Source organism: Heterocephalus glaber, unplaced genomic scaffold (genome assembly GCF_053883595.1).
Source record: "Heterocephalus glaber isolate CG9 unplaced genomic scaffold, H.glaber_assembly_v1.0 deba00001719, whole genome shotgun sequence".
Classification (NCBI taxonomy): Eukaryota; Metazoa; Chordata; class Mammalia; order Rodentia; family Bathyergidae; genus Heterocephalus; species Heterocephalus glaber.
The window spans coordinates 1,750,470-1,777,197 of NW_028258432.1; the positions used below are offsets into that span (position 1 = coordinate 1,750,470).

General features: G+C 35.2%; 1 protein-coding gene and 1 pseudogene across 5 annotated transcripts in view; both read left to right on the forward strand.

The window, feature by feature from the left end:
* Window positions 1-10,801, forward strand: LOC147821726 (dnaJ homolog subfamily A member 1 pseudogene; annotated as a pseudogene). Its single transcript, XR_015446611.1, has one exon. The product of XR_015446611.1 is annotated as a dnaJ homolog subfamily A member 1 pseudogene (transcript).
* The window catches only part of LOC101711817 (zinc finger MYM-type protein 2), a 111,236-nt gene that overhangs the window by 58,389 nt on the left and 26,119 nt on the right, over window positions 1-26,728 (forward strand). For all 4 annotated transcript variants that reach the window (XR_002386190.2, XM_004854889.4, XM_021236378.2 and 1 more), the window contains 7 exons: window positions 10,809-10,959; window positions 11,724-11,839; window positions 14,525-14,641; window positions 16,801-16,951; window positions 19,450-19,622; window positions 25,175-25,340; window positions 25,984-26,018. Coding sequence is in view for 3 of the 4 variants with exons in the window: in XM_004854889.4 (XP_004854946.1) it covers window positions 10,809-10,959; window positions 11,724-11,839; window positions 14,525-14,641; window positions 16,801-16,951; window positions 19,450-19,622; window positions 25,175-25,340; window positions 25,984-26,018 (909 nt within the window). In the remaining variant the exon portion in view is untranslated. The remainder of the gene's footprint in view (window positions 1-10,808; window positions 10,960-11,723; window positions 11,840-14,524; window positions 14,642-16,800; window positions 16,952-19,449; window positions 19,623-25,174; window positions 25,341-25,983; window positions 26,019-26,728) is intronic.

The following is a 26,728-nucleotide window of genomic DNA, read 5'->3' on the forward strand; positions in this document are numbered from 1 at the left end:
ACATAGGTGGGATTTACGGCCCACTTTAAGCCCTTAGTTAATGGCCCATTTTAAGTACTTACTGGAGGTTTTCAAGCTCTGCTAGTACATATATCTAAAAAATCCATGTGAATTTTGAGGTGTATTAAAATTAATTTTTTCTTCTTCATTATTGTTGACATTGATTATACAGGTATATTAAAATATATCAGATGATAAATGTTTTTATCTCCAAAATAAAGATTTTTTAATTTTGTGGAATTTTGGATATAAGTATTTTCTTTTGATGTGGTCATTTGCTTTGAGACACTTATGGACTCAAGATTATTTCCAGACATAAGTAAATTTTTAGTGCCTAGTTCCTTGTATTGTACACAGTAGGCATTTAATCATGGTTTATAAGAATTGTTCTTGCTTGACTTGGTGGTACACACCTGTAATCTGAGCTACCCAGGAGACCTAGACAGGAGAGTCACAAGTTTGAGGCCAGCCTGGGCAACTTACTAAGACTATCTCAAAATAGACTATAAAGGGCTCCATGTTACAGGCTTGCCTCACGTCTGACAAGCTAAGCCCCTGTGTTCAATCCCTAATCATCCCCTCCAGTCCCTCTCTTTTATGCCTAAATGTTTTAAAAACAAAGCTTTTCAAATGTTCTCCTGTATACAATAGGAACTGTAGTACAATGGTGACCAAATAAAGGAAATTTATATTGTTAAACTATTATCAAGTTAATCTCTGGAATTTATTCAGATTTCTCCATTAATGTCCCTTATATAGTAAATAAAGATTGTTTTCCAGGCTCCAAACCAGGATCCTATCCCTGTGTCTTATCCCCTGTACTGTATCCTCAGCCCTTTTTATTTTATTTTGAGGCATGGTCTTGCTAGGTTTCCTAGGCTGGCCTGGAGCTTGCTTGCAATCCACCTGTCACAGCCTTTGTAATAGCTGTGCTAACAGGCATGTCCCACCCCTCCTGGCCTTATTTCTTTAAATAGTTTGTACATCTCTCACTGTCTTCTGAGATCCCAATTCCAGATTCATTAGATTTCTTATTGTACTTCAGTTACCAAGGCTCTGTTTGGTTTTTTACCCCCCCGTACTCCCTTTTTTTTAACCTTAAATAGGAGAGTTTTTATTTGCTGTGTCTTTTCGTTTGTTGATCCTTTCCAACCATTAACACTGTGCAGTGTAGTTTTTATTTCAAATGTTTTATCATATCAAAAAGTTACAGCTGCCTTTTTTTATATCTTATATTCCTTGCCTAATTATGTTCACTTTTACCTCTATTAAATTTTTTTCTTTTAATTTTTATTTTTTTTTGGTACCGGGGATGGAACTCGGTACCTTGCACTTGCTTACGAGGCAAGCAGTGGAGCCATTGACCTAAATTCCCGGCCCCTCTATTAATTTTTAAATACCTGAACATCAGTGTATAATAATTCTAGCATCTTCCCCCACGACAATGGTACCTCAGTTCACAAACTTAATTCTTTCCACAATTCTGGTTGTAAACTGAATTGGACAATAACTGAATCAAATTCAGTGGGTAGGTTCAAAGTTGACCTTAGGGGGAAATTTTATTCAGTTCTTGTCCAGTTCAGTTTGTGACCAGAATCGTGAAAAGAATTAAGTTTGTGAACCACAGTACCGCTGTATTTTCATATCTCTCATTTTTAGGTATGTTTCTACAGTTTTTTTTTTAACCTTATTAATGAATTGTGTTTTCTTGTATTTTCACACGCCTGGTAGTTTTAGATTCTGAGTATTTTGTAATTTATATTGTTGATTCCTGGGTTTTGTTGTATTTTAAATTGTGTTGTACATTGTTTTAACATGCTGTCTAGTGTCTGGACATTAAGCTTTGTAAATAACCTTTGGGTACAACACAATTTAGGGATAATTTATTCCTATTATTATTGTTATACCTTCTGAGTAGTCTACCTGGATCTCCTTGTCTTACAAGGTCTTCCTTCTCTTGAACAGCAGAACAGAGTATTCCTAGCCCTGTATGTGGTTGAGGAATAAATAATCTTGTTCACGTGGATCTTAAGTTCTTTCTCATGCCTCAGATGATTTCTTATAACATGTGCACAAATCAGTTCTTAGCCAGTCTTTGTTTTTCAAGAATACTTCTTTAGATGTCCACAGTTTTATATATGTAGGTGCATTTACCTTGTCTTCATTACACTGCTTCCTACTTGTTTTAAACTTCATCTATTTCCTCAGCTCAGGGAAGCTAGTATTGGTCTTGTTTGCCACTCTCTGCCTCTTTTCCCTCCCCAAACTGCCTCCAAGATAGAAGTCTTGGTAGTTAAATGACTCACTTTCTTTGTTTTCCTTTTCTTAGGATTACAGTCCTGAGCAAAGTTTCAAAACCATTGTTTCAGTGTCGTTTGCCCAGTTTTCTCGTTGTTACGATATGAGGTTAAATCTAATCCCTGTTAATATATTGTAACTAGGTTGGAAGTCTGGTCTGCTTTAATCTAAATAGCTCCGTAGTCTTTGTCTTTCATAACTGTGACACTTTTGAATACTAACACGGGCCATTTTGTAGGGTGCCTCTCAGTTTGTGTTTGTACTGTGTATTTTTTCAGGCTTGCATTTGAAGTAGTTCAGTTTTGGCACGAATACCTCAAAAGTGATAATGTCTGATATGTTTGTCCCATTATTTTATGATAACTTGGTTTTCTTGGTTACTGTGGTCCCTGAAAGGTTTCTCTTGAATAAAGGCAGTTTTTTTTTTCCCTCCAGATCTATTAAGTTCTTTGGAGGGGGTATATTCGATATTGTATAAATCTCTTGTTCAGACTTTATTTCCACCATTTTTAGTGTCCCATGTCAATTAGAAAACTTGTCATACAAGTACAATATGTATATTGAAAGAAGGCTTATAATCAATAATGATGTGTGATTTTTTTGTCACAAATAGATCTAACATAAAGATTATTTTAGGATTTTTATTGAATAAACAAGTATGAACTTTGAATTTATCACTTAATCTTAGTATAAAAACAGTGTAAACTCATGTCATTATCGTCACTTCATCTAAATCAGGATTCTTCAGACTCATTTTCAGAATGTTATTAAATACATGTAATACTTTTGAATATGAAGAAAACTAAGCTGTTTGGTTTGTTGCCTCTAATCATAATGAAAGAGAACATTGCATTTCAGTTAAAGATTTTTTTCCATTCATTGTTATGGATCGAAGCTAAGTTCAAATTGTATTTGAAAGTTGCTAGGAAGTGTATCCTGTGCAGTCTGCATCATGGCCCCATTCCTTGATTAGGTTTGCATCAACAGGTGCATCAAACCTTACTCTCATAAGTACCTTCCTAGGAGATCCACTGGCTAGGTGAAAATATACATAATGGCATGTATTCCCTACATATAGAAGGAAAAATTAGGAAGTTTTAAATCATGTGATAGGCTAATTTTTATATTTATGTGTTTAAACGTGTTTAAAATACAAAGCGCATCTTTTTAAATGAGAAGACTGAAAATGAGTCAATTTGACATACACTTCCTTGTCAGGTCTACATTTTACTTTAATAATTAATATCTTGTTTCAATCCAATTCTGTCACTTTTTACACTAAAGTTACCTGCAGCCCCTTTACTGATGTTTGTGCTTAATTTTATTCCTTTAAATCAGTAATTGCGTATATGTAGGATGCATAGAACATTTGTATGACTTTTAAATATGATTAATTTAATTGTATCTTAAGTGAGGTAAACATTTTTTGGAGCAGCAGTAACTGTAAAAGTACCAGTATAGAAATCTTCCCAATATTAATGATTTCATCTCTCTTATAGTACTTTCTCATTCTTTCCAGCTAAGCGTGTTGGTCAACATGGACCATTTGCTTAACTTATTGTTCACATGATGTCTTAAAACTGTTATAATCAATTTGCTAATAAAACAAGCGTCAGCATTGAATCCAATTGATAGTCTCACTTGGTCAGTTTAAAAATTTTTGATAACAAAAATCAAATTCATAATTAGATGATTGAGCTTCATTTATACTTGTAAAGGAATTCTTCATAGGTGCTGATACATAAAAGCTTCATTCATACATCTACAGAGAGCTCTTATTTTTCATTCTGTAATCCTTTTAACATAGTTACTGGTGTTCCTCTATCTTTTTTTTTAGGTTTAATTTATACAGCGATTCCAAATTTTAAACACATTTGTGTGCCATTGTTTTATTGATCTGTTTTCTTTTGTCCTACTTCTAATAGAAAATTTAAGTCTTCAAATAGACCCCAAGAAACACAAAACAGTATTCTCTATTGTTCTTATACCATCGGTAGACTTATAATTCCCAATATGATCAAAAAGTACAGTGAATGCTGTTGGGGTTTTTGTTGTTGTTGTTTTTCCTTTTTATGTTTGTTTTTGTTTTTGTTTTTTTTTTGTACCAGGGATCAAACTCAGGACCTTGCGCTTTCGAGGCAGGCTGGAACCACTAAGCTAAATCCCTGGCCCTGTTGTTTTTCTTTTTAAATCACAGTAAAAGACACATTACCTTTAATCTCCCTTACTTTGTACTTGACCTTAGCTAAAAGGTGGAGAAGTGATGATCTCCTTTACTTTGAATGCACTTGTCCCATTGTTTTTTTTGTTTTGGGGGGTTTTTTTTTGTATTTGTAAGCATTTGTTCTCTTGAACTGAAAAAAGCTTGCATCGGTACATATTGTACAGCCTTGCAAATTACACAGAAATTGAAAAGAAGGTTCCTTGTTCGGAAGTGCAATGAATCTCTGATGTCCAGTAATCTGCAAACAATGGAAACAAATTTTAAACCACTTAAGTCTCCAGCACTCATGAAATATAATTCTGTAGGTGACAAGAAATCCACAAGGGGGGGATTTCAAATAAGTGGCAATTAGTTATTAGAGGGACACTTTAAAAAAAAAAAGTGAGAGTATTTTCCTGACTTGGATGATTCCCTTTCCCCTTTGAATTTAAGTGGTTTGATTAAGAGTATTAAGAACATAATTTACTTTACACTTAACATCCATACTACCTAAATGAACAAGGAAAGGACCCTTTGGGGGACTTCTGTATTTTCTGGAAAATGTTTCTATGTTTAGAGATTCACGGGAAGAGTCATCTTTTATTTGTGGGCTTTTAGCATCCTCAGCCCTCCAAAAAAACGGTACATGGTTTTTGACTTGATTATTCCACGCCTGTGTTCTTTTCCCCTCAGATCCTAAATTGGGTCACACTGTGCTGGCTGCAAAAAGAAATACAGGTTGCAACTGGTTATAGTAATTTTGAAGAATAATTTGCTGTACAATAGAGCTTTGGATCTGATACAAGAATTCAGAAATAGAAAACAAAATGACTATAAAAGTTAGGAGCCTTTTGAACAGCATTTCCCTAGAAAAAGCTGCTAACTGTATCATTCTGGTGTGGATTTCTGTAATCAGTAGGGTAAAATGTGTATCTCTTTTTCCCACCTTTGCTGGATCACTGGCTTTTTCCCAAAAGCTATAACCCCGTGACCACACATCCTGGGAGTCTCTGAATGTTAACAGAAGCTCCAAATACCAAGCCAATCAGAGTTAAGGGTCCAGAGGTAGCTGTGTTACTGAGAACTTGCCCTTTCCAAAATGTGAAAGTCATAGTGTTTCTTGCTTGTCCTCAGCTTAAACTTGTTAACTGAGTTAATTTGTTTCTTCTGTGCATTTTGTGCAGCTGAAATGGAGGGGAATGTGGCTAAGACAGTGTACGTAAAGGCCAAGTCATTGAGTATAGAGCGGGGTTGACAGTGCTGTCCCGACTCCCACGCAGATGGCATGATGACGCAGCTGGGGCTGCGACTGGGGGTCCCGGAGCCATCGGATCGTGGCGCCAAGTTTGAAGGCTTCCCCAGAAAGTTTTTAAGCTTCCATATGAGTCATTCCATCTGGTAGTTCAGTAATTTCCAAGACCTTCCCAACAACTGCTACTCCTGCTCCAAGGTCTGGATGCAGCTTTTTTAGCTTGTCTCCCGGTTTCCATGCCTGCTGCCAGCCTGACCCTGTTGGCTTGAAATGTGTCCGTGGATAACAGCAGAATGGTTGTACTGCAGTGGTTGGCCAAATAATGGATATCTGGCATCTCGCTGCCCAGTGACAAAAGATCTAGAAAATTGGGGCATGATGGAAAGCGGTGGTCCAGAGGGACATATGTTTTTCAGGGTAGATAGCTGAGCTGGTGAAACACTGGGACTTGTCCCATTGTTGTTGGCACTTTCTGGAGCAATTCTGGAAGTCTTTTGTGAATATCTTTATGAGAAGTGATAAAAAATGCAGTAAGTGCTACTGATGAGTGCCATACAACAGAGAGTCTTGCTCTTGAAAACGTTATGGTGTGCCCTCTTTCATCTTATTCAGTAGATCTGACACCAAGCAACTTAAGGGTCTTTCCCAAAGTCAAAATGACCACGAAAGGTAAATATTTGAATTGATTGAGGACATGGCATCAACCATAGTAGTGCAACTAAAGGCATTTACTAAAAACACTTTTAAAAGGGGCAAGAATGATGAGATAAGTATTTTTGAAGTGGATTGATTTTTTTTTTTTTTTTGAAGTGGATCAATTTTACTGTAATACATTTTTAAACTTTTTTTTTAATCACATCTCATAGATATATTCATGGCCATTCTTGACTGTTCCTTGTCACCATTCCTCTACTGTCTGTTGGTAAATATTTGTTTTTGAGATTTATCAGATAATCCATCTCTGCTTTTGAAAGTAAAGTTTAGAGGTCCCAAGTTTGATCCCTGGTACCACCCCCCCCCCCAAAAAAAAGAAAAAAAAAGAAAGTAAAGTTTAGGCATCCTTTATGTGATATTTAAGCAAGTGAGGAAAAGGCAATATGGGTTATTTTCTTACAGTACCAGAATGACTGACATACATTCCTGGCACATAAACAGCTGTTTTTTCTCATACCTGCTATATTTGTTCTGTGATGAGAAAGTTTTCTTTCAGAGTTGATGGATGTTACTTGTAGATTTTTTGTTTCTTTGTTTGGTTTTTGGTTTTTTGGTACTGGGGATCGAACTCAGGACCTTGCGATTGTGAGGCAGGTGGCAGCACCAATGAGCTAAATCCCTGGCCCCTGGGTTTTTTTTGGGGTGCTATGATCAAAACCAGGGCCTCATGCATGCTAAGCAAGTGTTCTACAACGGAGCTATATTGCTACCCCATTCATTGTTTTGTTTTTTTTTTTGGCTACCGGGGATCAAACTCAGGTCCTTGTGCTCATTGTTATGTTTTTAACACTTAACTACATTTACTTGGTGAGATCTCATAGTGTCTGTGGAATTTTTCCATGTAGTCTTGTCTGTTTCATGTATTTATTTTTGGCCTACTCATCATCATCTGTGGCAGTGATGGTGAACCTTTTAGAGACCAGGTGCCCAAACTGGAACCCAAAACCCACTTATTTATTGCAGAGTGCCAGCCCTGCAGTAAACCTGAATATTGAACTTTTAGTTTAGATGTTATCCAGTTCCTCGGCTGCTGGGGTAAACTGGCTCTCGTGCTGACAAAGAGCTCTGCATGCCCGCTGCACCATGAGTGCCATAGGTTCCCTATCACTAGTTTTCCGTACCACTGGTTTATGGCATATGTTGTTCATCCATGGAACACTTCGTTTCTTCTTACATTTTTATGTTGTACCTGATCCTCTTGTTCATGAAGGTGGAGTTAAAGGACATAAACATTAGGTGGAAAGATAGATATGACTGACTTCTGTAACTATTCAGAAAGGGGATAAATATAAGTTGCACTTAAAGACATCTCTTATGGTTGATTTCTAATTGTGATTATGAAGTTAATTTTTTAATACAAACAGCAGTTCTTCTGAATTGTGTTTTTATAAGACTATTTCAGCAATTCTGCTTTTTTCCTAGAAGTATCACTTTTGGTGTTAATTTCATAATCTATCTCATCTCTTTGAGGTACCTCCCTGTTGGCAAATATTCACCTCATTGCAGGAGGATAAAGTTTATTATAAACTACTAATCACATACTAACTTTCAGGCAATAACCAGAAGTCATTTTTTTTTTTTTTTTTTTTTGGTACTGGGGATTGAACTCAGGTCCTTGTGCTTATGAGGCAGGTGGTGGAACCACTGAGCTAAACTCCTGGGGCCTGGTAAACCATTTTTTAAAACAAGTCCAAAAATGCTTGGAGCTGTTTAACAGCTCAATGGAAGAAGTTTTTTAAATCTTCAAATTCCTTCTTCGCAATATTTTTGATTATTAAGACTTACATTTCATGCTCCATGTAAAAGAAGTGTGTCCTCACTGTAAATGAAACAGCACTGCCTTTCCTAGGTTTTCAGATTTTACTTAACCTGTATATAGAGATTCTGTTAAACTCAGTTAATAAAGAATAACACTAATTTTGAAGAATTAGCTGATGACCTAATTTGACCTTAATTTAGCAGTTGTTGCAACTGTATATATATAGATGTGTGTATAGATGAAGGTTCCTGACTCTTTAGAGATTAACAGAATTGTTCTGCAGAGTCAAAAGTTGTAATAACAAATGAGTTTTTTCAGCCTGAGCTATGCACTGCTACGTCGTGCTCTTTCCCGCTTCTCCCACTCCGGCCCAGCTTGCTTACCCGGCTGTAGAAAATGGTGAAAGAAATCACTTGCTATGATGTTTTGGGGATTATACCCAGTGCCACCCAAGAAGAATTGAAAAAGGCTTACAGGAAACTGGCTTTGAAGTACCACCCTGATAAGAATCCAAATGAAGGAGAAAAGTTTAAACATTTCTCAAGCTTCTGAAGTTCTCTCTGATACCAAGAAAAGGGAATTATATGACAAAGGAGGAGAACAGGCAATTAAGGAGGGTGGAGCAGGTGGTGAGTTTGGCTCCCCCATGGATATGTTTTTGGAGGAGGAGGAAGGATGCAGAGAGAAAGGAGAGGTAAAAATGTGGTACATCAGCTCTCGGTTGCCTTAGAAGATCTGTATAGAGGTACAACAAAGAAACTGGCTCTGCAAAAGAACGTGACTTGCGACCAATGTGAAGGCCGAGGTGGTAAGAAAGGAGCTGTGGAGTGCTGTCTCAACTGCCAAGGTACTGGAATGCAAATAAGAATTCATCAGAGAGGACCTGGAATGGTTCAGCAAATTCAGTCTGTGTATGGAGTGCCAGGGCCATGGAGAACACATCAGTCCTAAAGACAGATGAAAAAGCTGCAATGGAAGGAAGATAGAAGGTTCTAGAAGTTCACATTGGCAAAGGCATGAAAGATGGCCAGAAGATAACATTCCATGGTGAAGGAGACCAAGAACCAGGACAGGAGCCAGAAGGCATTACCATTGTGTTAGATCAGAAAGACCATGCTGTTTTCACTCAACAAGGAGAAGACCTTTTCATGTGTATGGATATACAGCTGATTGAAGCACTGTGTGGCTTCCAAAAGCCAATATCCACTCTTGACAACTGAACCATAGTCATCCCCTCTCATCCAGGTCAGATTGTCAAGCATGGAGACATCAAGTGTGTGCTAAATGAAGGCATGCCAATGATCATAGACCATATGAAAAGGGTCGTCGAATTATCGAATTTAAGGTAAACTTTCCTGAAAATGGCTTTTTCTCTCCTGATAAACTCTCTTTGCTGGAAAAACTCCTACCCATGAAGAAGGAAGTAGAAGAGACGGATGAAATGGATCAGGTAAAACTGGTGGACTTAGATTCAAATCAGGAAAGACAGCGCCATTATAATGGAGAAGCCTATGAGGATGACAACATCATCCCAGGGGTGGTCAAACCTCTTAATGGGGCAGTGAATAATACTCACTGCTGGCATTTTGTGTACTGTAATGAACACACGAAGGACTATAATCATTGCTCACTACTTGTTTTTGTTTCAATATTCAATTATAGTAGTGTTTTGAAAATTAAATGAAGAATAAATACAAATATAAAAGCTCTGACCTTGCCCTGTGTGTATGATGACTTCAGTGTGTAAGATGAAGTTTAATGCCTGTAAAAAGTACCTAACCTTGGTGTCTGTTAGGCCATACCTTGTAATTGATTGCAGTTGTATACATAGACAAGGTTAGACTGAAATGTTAGGTATATATGTTGACATTAGTGTATGACCCTTCATTGTTAAGCTGTGGATTAAAACTATTTAACTGGCAATCAGAAAAAGGAAACAATTTGTAGAAGTGTTGGTCTGTCTAGTTATTTGTATTAAGTGGGACTCATTGTGATGCCTCTGCATTCTGTTTCCTCAACTATTACTTGAAGGTGGCATAAAATATAATTTAGCCTGTGGTATCAGTAATAGAAATGATACCTTTCTGAAGAAGGGGTTTATTATAATAATGCTGCTTCTTAAGGGCTTGCATTTCTAGGATTGCATTCCCTTCTGTTGTACCATCTTTTGAAATATATATATATATATAAAAATATATATAAAGCTATGTTGATCAGTCCTGGTTATATTCTTTTTCCCTTATCTTTGGACCATGATAAGCCCTTGAGTAGTGACTTCAGAGCTGGGTAACTTTGAAAGTAAAGTGAAGAGACTACATGGAAAGCTAATTTGCATGTTTAATATAAGAAGGTGTTCCTTAAGTATGTTACAGGCTTACTTTAACCCATTTGACTTTTGCCTAAAGTAACTAATTTAATGGTAATAGTACAGCAAATTATGATGAATCGCTTTGGTATCACAATTTAAGCAGTTGTTGAAATGTATGAATGTCTCCTTAATACACTGATTACAAAGCAAAAAATGAGTTTTTTCTAAATAAATTATGGTTTTGTTAATTATCTTTATGTGTTTCAAATTTTAGAAATATGGGAAACTGACAACTTGTACTGGCTGCCGAACACAGTGCAGGTTTTTTGATATGACTCAGTGTATAGGTCCTAATGGATATATGGAACCATATTGTTCAACTGCTTGCATGAACAGTCACAAGACAAAATATGCAAAATCACAAAGTAAGTTTCAGGTATTTGGACAGTTAAAAAAATCTTTGTTTTGGTACCGGGGATCAAACTTGGGATCTTGCGCTTGCAAGGCAGGCAGCAGAACCACTAAGCTAAATCCCCGGCCCCCTGGACAGTTAAAAACATCTTAATAACATAATTATTTCAGGAACAACTACTCTGATGTTGTTTTTATGCTTTTTAAAGACTGCTTTTATTTTTAAGTTATTGATGTTCTTAGCTAAAATTGTTCCATCCAGAAGTTTACCTAAAACAGATTTTTTGATATATCCATGCATGTTTTAGAGACAAAGTACTAAAAGTTGTCTTTTATGATAGCTTTTTTTTTTTGGTATCAGAGATCGAACTCGGGATCTTGCGCTTGGGAGGCAGGCGGCAGAACCACTGAGCTAAATCCCTGGCCCCTATGATGGCTTTTAACAATACTGGAGACTGAACCCACCTTCACTCAAGCTACATCCCAGCCTGGCTTTTTTTTTTTTTAAAGACAGGGTTTTCCCAAGTTGCCCAAGTTGTGCTCCAACTTGTGTATGATCCTCCTACTTCACCCTCCCAGAGTGCTGGGATTACAGGTGTGCACACACAGCAACAATATTTTTAAAAGTATAAGTATCTTGAATATTTAAAGTACATATAATAAAAGAGTGGTCTATGGAAAGTTCCATTAAAAAAAAAGCTCAACAGTCTTGTAAGATTTTACAAAACAACTTTTATTGCTTTATGAAGAAATCAGATATGTACCTTTTCTCTCCTAGGTTTGGGAATTATTTGCCATTTTTGTAAGCGAAACTCTTTACCTCAATACCAAGCCACAATGCCTGATGGAAAACTGTATAATTTTTGCAATTCCAGTTGTGTGGCTAAATTTCAGGTTTGTTGTTTATTTTGTATAACCCTCACTGCCATTAAAATACATGTAGAAAACAATCAGTGTAATATCCTTTATCTTTGTCAGATCTGTTAATTTTTTACATAGTTTAATGGAGGGTCACATTGGAGGGTGGAAATTCTAGAATGAATCACAGTAGACCTGACTTCACCAGTTCTTTAGCACAGATATGTTTGACTTTTGAATTGTTTTTATGGTACAGATTTTGAGGGAAAATAAATTTTAAAATTGTTGAACTCAGTGCTTGATATATAGTATTTTCCTATTAGATGGTTTGAATAGTATGTGAATCTGAAAAGGAACTCTGCTTTATGATAAATGAAGTATATTTAGCCTGAAGATGTTAAGTACTCTTAGAAATGAGCCAGTAAGGAGGGGATGAGACTTACAGTAGGCTTTAATTTTATATAGGATTAATTGCAGGGAAACATTTTTCAGTTTAGTAAATGTAATGAACTTTTCTTACATAGTTCTTCGAAGTTGGAGTGTGGATAACACTCTCAGAAGATAGTGTTACTAAAGTGTTCAAAGATAACCTGGTTGACCACTAGGAAGGAGTAGTTTACAGGGTATTCAAGCATTAGTTAGGTAGTACTAGTAGGTTTACCTGTTGTGTGTGAAAATTTCAGGGTATTGCCCAAAGATTCAAACCAAGTGTGCATAAAGCCATGCTTCATGAGTTAATTCATCCAACAGTTCTACTTTGTTCCAGGTACTGTGCTTTATGTTAATTTATTTAAACTGAAAATATAGTTTCTTAAATATGTTATGATAGTTACTACAACAGTTCTTAGCATTTAAATTGAGGTCGTTTTGAATGTAGGAAAGTGAATGTTTTTGTTAAGTTATATCTTCACTGAATTTAGATTGTAAACCACATTCAAGACTAAATTTTTATTTTAGAAGTTGAGATCATGGCCAACCATTGATACATTCTTACTGGTAAATGTTTCTGCCTTGTTGGATTTTCTTAAATTAGAAATTAAGTAATAGTGATAATTTGAAGAGAGAAGGACAGTGTCAGTGATAGACTCCTTGCCAGATGCTAAACTGTCTTTATTCCTTTTTGATGTTGTTGGTAATGAACTGGTATTTGAAAATGTTCTAACTACCTTATCATATTATTGAAATTTGTAGTGCTTTTTATTTGATGAGGCCCCTGTCTACATTGTATATTTTAAAGAAATAGTGCTTAATTTAGGCTCTTGATTTTGAGGAGTGCATCCAGACAAGCCTGCAGGCAGCATCATCACTGCCTGCATATGAAACAAAGTTGACAAACTGACAACAAGTTTTTCTTAATTTTAAAGCAAGTCATATATTTTGAACTTTTTGTCTTTATTAGCTTTATTTTTTTTCATTTTCATTTTAAAAGTAAAATAAGATCTTCATCTGTTTTAGCTGCTGTCACAAAATACTTGAGAGCAGGCAGGTTTACCTTATAAACAGCAGAAATTCATACTTCGTAGTTTTGGAGGCTGGGAAGGAAGTCCGGGATAGGGACTTTGAGAAGGTTGTGCCGTGATGAGCCCTTTCCTCATGCACGGCGCCTTCTCCTAACGTGGGGGAAGGGGCAGACAAGGTCCAGTAGACCTTTTTATTGTATTTTATTTTTTAATGAAGGCATTGAGTAGATCAGAAGGGTGGCCCAAAGGCCCTTTCTCTTAATAGCATCACCTTGGGGGTTAGGAGTTCAACTTAGGAATTCTGGGGTACACAGATGTTTAGACTATAACATAGTCCAGTACTGTGAAAAAAGAATAGTTAGCTTTAATCAGGGTTAATATTTTAGAAACTAAGGATAATGTTGTTTTTATGTAAATGTCTTAAATCTGCATTTGTAGTTTTTCACGAGTGTTGTGTTGTACAGTGTATATAGATATTTTAAAAATGATAGATTTCTTTCTTCCTTCACTGTACCTTGAATAAATCATTTAATTAACTATTACATGAATTTAGATTATATGTAATATATGTATGTGTGTCTGTGGTTCAAAAGAATAAATACCCATGTACTCACCATTTGTATTAAGAACTAAAAAAAAACCTTTTAAGGTCCAAATATGCTTAGTTAGCTCCTGTCTTACTCTATAAATTATTTTTAACTTTTAAAAAGTGTAATAAAACTAACAATAAATTCCTGGTATGAATATTGGCTTGTAAATCTTTTTCCCCTAAACTTGAAGAACAAAAGATTAATTTTTAAAAGTGATAGGCTGTTTTCACTGATGAACTTGGAATGAAAATTGTGCCAGTGATGCAGTGAGATAAATCATTAGTTAGATATTTGGAAGTTGTTAGCAGCAGGACCTAGGTTTTGTGTTTTCTTTTTGGGTTTTATTTGCTGATTCAGGAGTTTGGCAATTAACCTCTGTATTATTTGATTACATTTTCAAGAGAACAAACACCATAATTATACTGTATTTTTTTCTTTTCCATACTTATTTTAGGTATATAATTTCTTGATTAAAACAAAAATAAATTTCAGTTTTATAAAACTAATTATATTAGTATAATTTGGAGACAAAATTCATAAGTATAGTTTTTGTGTTGAAAAAATATTCATAAAGATGCATATTCGTTTCTGTATATAGTAGGAATTTTATAGCAGTCACAAACAAATTCTAAAGTACCTGTCAGCTCAGTATATTTTGTTCTTTATTTTAGGCTCTAAGCATGCAGTCATCTCCAAATGGTCCATTTGTAGCACCAAATGATATTCAGTTGAAATGCAACTACTGCAAAAATTCCTTTTGTTCAAAACCAGAAATCCTGGAATGGGAGGCAAGTCATATTTTGTTATATGTATTATCTAGTGCTAAAATGAAAATCTAGTTTTAAAAAACTGGTTTTACCATCTGGAAGCCTATTTCTTAGTAGAGAAGAGTAAGTTTTTAAGGTCTTAAAATTGGCTTATTTACTTTAGGTAGAGTAGATCAGCAGGATCTATTTCCTTTGAGGTTGACAAGAAATTCTTGAAGTCACAGTCACAGTAATATATTACATTCACTGTAGAGTACAAAATGTCATTTTGTTTAGCTACATAGCTAAAGTGACTACATTGTTTTTCATTTTTCTCTGTCCTCATAGATATGTGTACTATAATACCTTTGTGTCATTCAGTATCTGTAAAAATTAGAATTTGTTAGCCACATTGTCATTTAACATTTTATAATTTTGTTTTATTAAGAGTAGAGGGCTATGAATCCTAATATATTTAGTTTATTTTCTCTTTCTTATCTCTCTGACTAGATTACTTTGCCATGTCCTTTTGCTCTTAGTGACTCTGAGCATTGTACTTCTGTTTCCATAAGGGGGCAGTTGTGGATGGATAGGTAGACAAGGTAGCTCTACTGCCATTGCTTTCTTGAGCAGTGCTCATCTTTGGTCATTCTTTCTTTTCACTCTTTTAGAGGCAGAATTGTATGGGAGGTGGAGCATGGAGGGATGATAAAATGTTGTACAAGATGTAGAACTAACAACAGACTGTTCCTGCACAAAATTTTATTGGTGCTTGTTGGCAACTCACTGAGTAGCTGGGTCTAGATGAAAAAGTGCTTCCCTGAAGTGGACCATATGATTTCTAAAATACTTGGAAATCAGAAATTTCATTATCTTAATGCCTGGGAAGTTTTTTACTTTATTATTAATTTATTATTTTATTTGGTACTGTCTCTAGAGCATTTTTAAATGAGTCTTTTTCTTTTTTTTGGAGACTGTTGTTAGCATTCAGTGATGATTTTTAGTGACTTAATATTCTCTTTACGTGACAGCAAAAAGTTGAAGGCCCAAGAATAGTGAATAAAAGCTTAAAGATGGAGGAATGAAAAAGGAAAGAAAGGAAGGCCATCTATTAGAAAGCATATAAAATAATGTTATGTAGGAAATGTAGATTGTACAATCTGGATTTGATAAAACTAGATGAAAATGAGGTCCTTTCCACATGTGAGAGTCAGTGTTACCCAACTTTTGTAGTCTTAGTGTTTTGCTAAGTGGTTGTTAAGTGCTGTAAGTTAGAGATACCATTATGCTGTGTAAGAGTTGAGGTTGTCTTGAACCTCATGAGAACGAGAGTTCCAGGTTCCTCTTGCTTCTTACTCCATGGATGGCAATTTTGTGGTTTCTTTGTTGCCCTTTTTCTCTCATGTAAGTTAGATACTTATTGGGGCAACTTTCAGCTGATGATTGCCTTAACTACTGAGTTGATTCCTAGATATTCTCACCTTATTTTGATTTTCATATCTTTGAGAAGTATTAGGCAAATGATTTAAACTTAGTCTGTATCTTTCCTAAGCGTCAGAGGAGAAGAGCTGCCTTGAAAGTTTTACCTTGTTGGTAACTGCCTGGCTAAATATTTGAAAAGCAGCTCTGGCTATTGTGGGTTTGGGACCAGAAGAAATAACTCAGTTACTAAATATGTTCCCTTTAAGGGAACCCACTCAGTCTCAAGTTTCTGATCATACTATGTGATAGCACCAGATTTAATATCTAGCCGTGATAGATCTGTTACTACAGAATTAGGATGTAACAGGAATGTGATTGAATCTGTTTGCCTCTACTCAACATACTATTTTTAACTGAAAATGTTATTAGTATCATAATTCTCATCCTTCTGTAATTTACCCACATCATATCTTCATTGTTTCTTTGCCATTTCTCCAATTCTATTAGCAACACCAGACTACTTTCTTATTTTAGTGATACTTTCAGTGAGTAATTTTAGGGTGGTTAATGGTTGTTGAATTGTGTGGAACTGTGTTTATAAAACTTAGCAGAGAATTGGTTAAACTAGGTGTCTGTGGCTTGTAGGAAAAGTATCCCTGATGATCCTGACATTCAATAGGTAAATTATGTAATTTGTCTTTAAAAGTGGCTTGTTTATTTCTTAAACTTGTTTTAAGGTGGTTGTCATATACTTACCAAGGTTCCCATTGTGCGTTTAGAACAAAGTGCATCAGTTCTGCAGCAAAACTTGTTCAGATGACTATAAGAAGCTGCATTGCATAGTTACATATTGCGAATACTGTCAAGAGGAGAAGACTCTTCATGAAACAGTAAATTTCTCTGGCGTTAAGAGACCTTTCTGTAGTGAAGGCAAGTGTATATACAGTGTTTATAATTTTTATTGATATTTAATGTTTTTTTGCCAAAATATTTAAAAAATATGAATACTTGCACAATTTTTAATGTAGCTGACCAAAACTATTGAGTTCAGTTTTCTACTGACATGCTTTGTTATTTTGTATGTATTTGTAGACCTCTAAACCTCAAAGGTTTTATCTCTAAGAATTTGATAAACACTTTTTCCATGATAAGGAAGTTTTGAAAATAAATGTTTCATCATACCATGCCACCTACACTTACGTGGTGGCCTAAAAGTTGGTTTTTCAAGTGGGTTAGAATCGTTTCGCATTAGCTTCATTTTCCCTGCCTTCAAAAGTTTTCAATGTTTAGGTTAAACATCCCTAATCTGAAAATCTGAAATCCAAAATTTCTAAGTGCCAACATTTTGGAGTGTTTCTGATTTTGGATTTTTCAGATGAGAGAAGTTTAGTCAGTAAATTAGTCTATGCTATTCCAAAATCTGAAACTCTTCTGGTCCCAAGTATTTCAGAAAAAGGAATACTTAATCTATACCAGAAAGAAAATCACATATAGTGACAGTGTTATAGTAGGAAATTTTAGGTTATAAATGCGTTATGCCTGAAAACACTAGGTGCTGTTATAAGGAAGGAAATTCAAGAATTTCCCTGTTACTCATTCATGTTTCAGGCTGTTCTGCTGCCACACAGCAGATTATAGAAATGGACACGAGTTGTAAATCTACATCTAGAGTTAGCAACCAAAATTATAGCTCATATGGTTTTGAGGTTCTTGTCATTGTTAGCATTCCACAGCGTCACATTCTTCCTCTGAGCTGGCTTTTACGTTCTGTTTTTTCTTTGGCCTGAGTCACGGAGCTCTCAGCTTTCTTATCTGCTATCTTCACTTATGTTCCAATGAGAGTTTTTCTTTTTCTTTTTCTTTCTTTTTTTCCCCCTGGATCTGCATTTTCTATGGATTTTCTGGTAGTTTGGGAAAAGAAAAAGTTGGAAAATCCTAAATACTGACAGTAGGAAATGACAACAAAATTAAAATATTTATCCATTCATTTGGCTGGCACCTCCATTTATACTTATCATGCATAATGTTTTGTATGTAAAAAGGTACTGCTTATTAAACAATCCTATTTGGATTAAATGCATGCATTTCACCTGGAATGAAAGGTAAACATTGTTTTAGTGTTGAGAACAAAGCTATTATGAAAATAATAAATTCTAAAATGTTGAAGAGAATAATTCTAAATTATGTTTTACACTTGAGTTTTTGTAGAGAAATAGTCTTAAACTAATTTCGTCAGTCCAAAGGCATTGATGTAATTGTTTATGTGTCAGTGATCTGAACCACTTACCTTTCTGTCTAGATTTTACTAACATAGAGAGCAGCAAATAGATAATTGACACTTAACATCATTTTCAGTTAGAGGGTCTTAAACAGTTAGATGAATAATAAAAAAGCTTAAAAGGTTATGTATTTTTACCTGACAAATAACATATTTTTTGCTTTCTCGTACTCCACCTAATGTTTTACAGGAACCTATCAGAAATAACATAAAAATAGCATCAAAATCTAGTTAAAACTAATGAAGGTAAAATTGTAATACAAAGCTTTTAGATATAGTTAAAGGTAACAAGTTATAATATAGTACTTGAATGACACAGTACATTAAATCATGGCTAAATTAAAGAACAGTTGCATTTCATGTTTACATGTAGGAAGGATCACTTAAAACTAGGTTATGAGGACAGAATTAGTGGTAGAGGTATAATTTGAGTTCATTATTAAAAGATGGATAGAATTTCAGTAGTTACATCTAAATAGAGTGTCATTCTGCTTATATGGTGTGACATGAATGAAAGCAGGGAAAATTGTTTAATCCTCATAGGGACATTATGGGGACTGCATTAGGTAAGTAAAAAAGCACTTAAAATAATGCACTAATATAGTAGGAAAAAAATACTTCATGAAGAGAATAGATAACAAAGGATTTTCTTTGGACAAGTCAGTAAACCAGTTTTACTTCCAGAAAGGATCCACATTGGGTGACAGAGAAGTAAGTAGAAAATTTGGCTAAAATGCTTACTTAGCTGAACATATCTGTGAATTTACTCAGAGCCTCTCAGCAGTTGGCATTATTCATTTCTCTAAAATTCTTATTAGTGGTGTGCTTACTTTGATACTTAATATACTTTTATTTAAACAGTAAATGGAATACCACAGTTGAGACATTACTAGATTTTACTGTCTTTTAAAGCATTGATTCTTCAGACACACATATATGATAAGGTATTTTCTTATATCCATATTCTGTATCAGTTTTTATAGGTTGGTGTTGACTGCTGAAGATTGTAGAATTTTGATCAGGAGAGAAAGAGGATTTTTTTATGTGAATATATTGGATACTTTCTAAAACTAATAATCTATTAGACTTACAAGTTGTCTTAGCTCAAAAAACATTTTTTTGTTTAATATTTAAACCTTGTATTTTTCAGGTTGCAAACTATTGTATAAACAAGATTTTGCAAGACGTTTAGGATTAAGATGTGTTACGTGCAACTATTGTTCTCAGCTCTGTAAGAAGGGAGCAACTAAAGAACTTGATGGTGTTGTGAGAGATTTCTGCAGTGAAGACTGCTGCAAAAAATTTCAGGATTGGTACTACAAGGCAAGTTACTCCAAATTTTGATTACAGCAGCTACTTTGAGGAATCTTTTTTTTAAAAAACTTCATAACAAGTAGCATAATAAGTATCTAACTTGTTTATTTTTAAAATGTACACAGTTGAAGCCTAAGCCCAGATCACACTGTTCATAAGTGTTTTGCAGTTTGGTTCTCTATACCTTGAAGTAGAATTTTCACTGTTTTTTTCTCTATAGCTTAGACGTTACCTTAGGCTATACCTGTAACTTAGGGATACAGTTTAATGTAATGGGTTATTTCACCATCATTTGTTCTGTCTTTATTTCACTAAATAGAAATATTTTTGATGACTCCATTATCATTGTTGAATAGTGGTTATTTTGCGTAATGGATATGTTTTTAAAACTTTTTTTGTTTTTTTTTTTGCTTCCCTAATCATGAATTTTTGGAGACCCATCTTGAAAAGAGACAAGGGACCAAACCATGTGATTTGAAAGAGTGAAGAGAGTGCATGTCTTAGCGCAGACTGCTCCTCCAAACCCTGAGTAGATCCCCTTTGGCCTGTTGTCTTATTTTTTTTTTAATGTAAGTAAAATGAGTGTAGATTTAGACTTCGGATAGTTACATATCAAACAGGATAATACTATGAATTCCTGTATTGATAATAGGGGAAACTATCTCAGTGCTAAGGGCTAATTTAGGGTACAGTTCTGAAGCATGTGAAGATAGATGTGACTTCCCAATTTCAGGAGACTGCTTTAGAAGCAGTCAGTAAAACACTGTTTAGATCACATTTTGAAGGTATTCAGATGATATTGTGAGGAGAATTGTAGGAATTCTTGGTGTGATTTTTGCATCTACAACTCAAAATTCTAATTTGTATTTGGGAAATAAAAACAGGGAGATAACTTCCCTACGTGGCAGAGGTACGTAAAATAATGGAGGTTAAGAGTTTGGGAGCATTTTTTAAAAAAGCACCTTCATTATTGTACTTTTGTTTCTGAATACATTTTCAAATTCCAGAATACACAGAGCACGAGCATACTAATATGCCTTCGCATGGATTCATTAGTCTAAATGAGTGTTTCATTGTATTATAGACAGTAGTTTTGTTGAGAGAAGTGACTCAGAAAATGCAACTGATAGTTTTAAATGCTTGATTTTAAGCCAGACGTGGTGGTGTATGCCTATAATCCCAGTACTCAGGAGGCCGAGGCAGGAGGATTGCTGAGAGTTCGAGGCCAGCCTGGGCTACATAGTGTGTTCAAAGCCAGCCTAAACTGCATAGTGAGACCCCATCTCAGAAAAAACAAAACTTAATTTTAGTTCAGCACACATAAATATAACCTTCTCCTTTTAAGGAGGATTTATTTATTTAGCAATATTGGGAATCAAACCCAGGCCCTTGTAAATGCTAGGTAAGCTTTCTACTCTGGGATCAAACTCAGGACCTTGTGCTTTCAAGGCAGGCAGTGGGATCATTGAGCTAAATCTCCGGCACAAAAAGTTTTATTTAGTTAGTTTTTCTTCATTTTATTTGGTTGATTTTTCTGTGGTGGTGGGACAATCTATGCATATCACCTTGCTGCACCCCTCATTTTATTTTTGCACCTTTTCATTATTTACCTTACTGTTTGAGACAAACGATAAGATGTAATACTGATTTCTTGTCAGTATTTTTGTTCACAGCACACGCTGAATGTATTTCTCTGGCCTTTTTTATATTATTCATTATGAAAATAGAGAAATCTGTTGGTTTTTTTGTTCTGTTTTGGGAAACAAAGATATGGTCTTTGGCCAAAGACTATATTATTATACATATTGTCATTTGTTCCATTTTAATACTTATTTTTTGTGTTTTTTACAATCAAACTCAGGGCCCTATGCAGATTAATCACATGGAGTACCACTGAATAACACTCCTAATCCTTTGCTACTTATTTTAAAGAATAATTATTTCTAATATTTTCATTTATGTGATGTTCAGCGATGAAATTTCAGTGAAACAGCATTTCAGAAGATAAAAGGACAAAATTAATTCCTTCTTTTCTTTTGTTTCCTTTCCTTTTTTTCTTTCTCTTTCTCCTTTCTTCCTTTCTTTCTGTCTGTCTGTCCGTCCTCCATCCATCTGTCTTTCTGGTACTAGGGAGTGACTTTAGGGCCTACACACTGAGCTACATCCCCAGCCCTTTTTAAAATTTTGTGACAGGGTCTTGCTAAGTTGTCAAGGTGGAGCTACAACTTGTGATCCTCCTGCCTCAGCCTCCCAGAGTGCTTAGGATTACAGGTGTGTACTACCATGCCTGGCTTCTACTTTCATTTACCTAATTATGTTTAAAGTCAGTATTTTTTTTCCTTTGTATATCCTTTTATTGGTACATTTTAGGTGTACAATATAATGACATTCATCATTGGAAATTTGTACCTTTACATAATGTCTTGGTTCTTCTGTTTTCCCCCTTCCACTGCCCTCCCTTCAACCCCTCCATCCCTCCCTATTTACAAAGACTTTGCTTTTTTTTTCATTTTCTCATATTAATTCCATTCCCTTCTTTCCTTTCCCCTACCCCTACCCCTCCCACTTCCCTTTCCCCTTTGCCCCTTTTCTTCCTATTTCACATTATCTATTATACATTTTGATCCTTATTTACACTTTGTTTCTCACACTGGAGAAACTATTCAGTATTTACACATGTGTGTCCTGTTGATTTCACTTAAGAGTATCGCCTCAACGTGCATCCATTTAGCAATAAATGTTTCTAATTTCTCATTTTTTATGGCTGAGTAGTACTCCATTTTATTAAAAAAAACCACATTTTCTTTATCCAGGCTCTAGTTGAAGGGCATTTGGGCTGTTTCCAAGTTTTAGCTATTACAGATTGTGCTGCTATAAACATGGGTGCACATATATCACTGTGGTATGATTCTTTTAATTCTTTGGGGAAGATACCCAGCTGGGGAATAGCTGGGTCAAATGGGACTTCCAGTCCTAGTTCTTTGAGGTATCTCCATACTGATTTCCACAGTGCTTGCACCAGTCTACACTCCCACTAGCAGTGGAGCAGGGTTCCTCTTTCCCCACACCCCTGCCCGCATTTGTTATTGGTTGATTTCATGATAGCAGCCATTCTTTCTGGAGTGAAGTGGAATCTCAGCGTTGTTTTCATTTGCATCTCTCGAATGACCAGTGATGTTGAGCATTTTTTCCTGTGTTTATTTGCTATTTCTACTTCTTTGTCTGAGAAATGTCTGTTCACTTCAGATGCCCATTTTTGGATTGGGTCTTTAAATTTGGGAGGTCTGATCTTTAAAGTTCTTTATAGATTCGAGATAGTAGACCTTTGTCTGAGGAAGAGCAGGTGAAGATTTTTTCCCACATTGTGAGTTGTCTCTTCACACTGCTGGTGGTTTCTCTTGCTGTGCAGAAGATTTTTAGTAAGAAGAGATGATTGTTTGTGCTAGTTCATGGGTAACTGAGGTTTTGTTCATAAAATCTTTTCCTACGCCAATGTCTTTGGCTTTTGAGAGCTTTATTATTGAGGAAAGTATGATTTGTCTTGGTATTAAGTGCTACTGTTACTAAGATTACTAGACATTGCTACCCGCTGAATAAATTTGGATTCACAAGTTCTTGGATAAGAGATGTGATACTGGCATTAGTGAATCATCATCAGTGTTTTCTACACATCTTCATTTAGCAAAAGAAATACAGGGCAGGCCCCTGCGACCTGACCTTTGCCTTTGTTAGTCCTAGAGGGTGTGTTTACCAGCACCTTATAGTCTGTGTTTGTGAGGCAGAGGATCAAAGCCAAGGCCTCATGCATCTTAGGCAAGCGCTCTTCTGCTGAGGTACATTTTGACGTGGTGTTATTCATGAATTTCATGCGAGACATAAAGTGAGAGATTTCAAAATCCATACTATAAAACTCTTATATTATTTGGGATTATTTAGAGTAAATCATGAAAAAACCACAACGAAAATTACTGTGAACTCTAAAGTAGTTGTTGGTTTATCAAAATTTCTAAGCTGTTAAGCCATAGATCCCTTTACTTTGTTTGTTTATGCATTTATTAATTTTGGGGGTTGTTCTGGAGAACAGAGTCTCACCGCTATATTGTTCAGGCTGCCTTGAACTCACTATGGCCTTGAAGTCACAGCAGTCCTGCCTCAGCCTCCTTAGTGCTGGGATTATGTGCCATCACACCTGGCTCCAAATACTAGTTTTTAAAAGTATAGTCATTTATTTCTAGATCACAAACTTAATTATAATAACTATATTTGAAATTAGTTACATCTTATAATGTATTTATTAAGATGTTAAATAATAAAGATGGGGCAAAATCTAAGGAAAATGGGATCTTTTAAAAAATTAAAGTTCTGTCTCTAGAATAAAACTTGTAATATATAATTCTGTATATGAATTTTAGGGGTTTTTTCATGCTGAATTATAGAACAGTTGGGGCTGTTTTATTATGTAAATGTAGGTCAAATTGAATGTCTTAGGATATTGTTGTTTTAGTGGAGGAGGTGTAGTTCAGCAGCACCTGCCAAGGCTGAGCCCCTGAGTTCCATTCCCAGTACCAAAAAAGAAGACAATTGTTGTTTGAAGTAGTTGTACTCTGGATTTTCTTTTTTTGGTGATGGGAATGGAACTCAGGTCCTTGCGCTTGTGGGGCAGGCGCAGAACCACTGAGCTCAGTCCCTGGCCATACATTGGCTGTTTTAAAACATGAATTTGAAGTTCTTGTTTATTACAATCAAATTAGGACAGTCATGGTACACATCTGTGACCCTACCTACTTGTAAAACACTAAGGCGTGAAAATGCAAAATTTAAGGCCATTGGGGAAACTTAGTGAGACTTGGCCTCAAAACACAATTTTTAGAAAAGGTCTGAGTGTATAGCTCAGGGATAGAGGGTTTGTCTGGCATGTTCTGGATTCATCTTTATTACAGAAAAAAGATTTATTAAAGTTTTTAAAATTTATATGAAACTTTTAAAAACTAGAATACTTCAAGATAACACTTCTAAATTTCCCATAAGAGGTTGCTTTAAAATTACTCTGGTCTTGGGGCCGGGGATTTAGTTCAGTGGTTTTGCCGCCTCCTGCGCAATTGCAGGTACCCGAGTTCGATCCCTGGTACCAAAAAAAAAAAAAAAGGGCTAAAGTTACTCTGGTCTTGTCCAGTAAACTAGGAAATGTGTTCAGTAGTCAGAAAATTTTAGGGCAATGGTGTAGGAGACTTCTGTCAGTGTGTTGTTAGGGCCCTCAAAATTACTTAGAAATGATGTCAGTTCTATCAGTGTGGTTTACCAGTGTTCATTTCATTATCCTACCTTTATAACACTAGCTTTTGACTTCTGGCAAATATACTTTGTCAGAAAAATTGTTCTGATTTATTCTTCTTTGTTACTAATTTTACTATTTCTGTATGACTCATTATTTTATTAGCATTATCTTATCACATTTTTCCATTATCACTACTAAACTTTTAGAAATCTTTAAAAACACTTGTACATGTGTGATATTTTAAATTTGATTTTAAATGCCTGAAAACCTTCCCTTTTTTGTTAAGGCTGCAAGATGTGATTGTTGTAAGTCACAAGGCACTCTTAAAGAGCGAGTACAGTGGCGTGGGGAGATGAAACATTTCTGTGATCAACACTGCTTGTTACGTTTCTACTGTCAGCAGAATGAGCCCAACATGACAACTCAAAAAGGACCCGAAAACTTACATTATGGTATGTAATGATTTAGGTGGCAACTTGAAAATGCTATTTATCAATCTTTACTTTCTTAGCTTTGAATCCAAAGAACTGATAATGCATAGTTAGTTTTGAAGATAGTTTAATACCAACTTAAATTCCATAGTTTTTCTGTGTCAAAGTTTTCCATATGATGTTTCTGTAGATGCATTGTATTTTATTTTATTCCTTTAAAAAATTTAATGCTAATCAAAAAAACAGGGTACATTTGGGCTAGAGAGAAGCTAAAGAGTATTACAACAAAAAATTTAAAAAGTAATCATCTACTTACTATGTAACGTGTAATTTTGAATGAAAACCATATTTAGCAAATTAAAAATTCTTGGGGTTGGCTTGTTTGAATAATGAAGTCTTTAGAAGCTGTGACTTTTTGTTTTAAGAGATAAATCCAAGAACATAGTATTTCCCCAAAGCAATGTTTGTCTGGAGGGGAAAAATGAGAAAAGAGTTAATACTCTGTTTTTATACTTTCTATTCAAATTTGTGATTCTTTGTATTCTAAAATAGTATAAAATATTTTCTTCAATGACGTCATTAAAAATCAGTCAAATTTGATGAGAAGTAAGGATTTAGAAAATTCTGAAGAAAATGATATTTGTCTTTAAATTTGTTTTTTTAGATCAGGGCTGTCAGACGTCCCGAACCAAAATGACAGTAAGTATTAAGTAAATTGCTAAGTTGTGATTTTATACTTTGGGGGTAAGAATAATTAGGCCAGTTTAGTCTGATAATAATAATAAAAAAAATTTTTACTTTTTTTGTGACAGTTTAAGCATTCAGCTGGATTATTAATACTAGAGAGACGTGCTAAGATATATAAAGTGGATTAATTATCCTTCTCACATTGCAGAGAAATGGTATTTGAAGTTTCTATAATAGATACATCTTTAAGACAGTAGCAATAATATGTTGACTATCTGTTCCTAAAGAATGTAACTAATTGTAAACAGTTGAGTAGATTGCCAGGAAGATAAGCCTGAGAAGTAGGCTAGTAATGTGTAAAGCACAGCATATTTGGCAGAGTTACACATTAGGGTCATGCTTGAAGGAGATCTTTGCTGGAATAATGTAAATGAGGCTGAAAGACTGGCCCCATTATTTCTCAAATAGAGATCTGAAGATCTATTTTGGTTCCAAGGATCTATGAGGTTTTCAATTTGAGTAATACACAGTGTATCCTTTTTCCTATCTTTTTTTCTTTTGGTGTAATGCTTCAAATTGTGCTTTTATGTTAGCATTTTAAGACTTTGTAGGTTGGAAGTGGCCATTTATTTGTAATGACTACTAAAGATGGAAGCAGTGCATTTATCACACCTTGAAAGATCAGTGAAGTCCTGCCTGCCTTCTGTATGCTGTCTGTATCG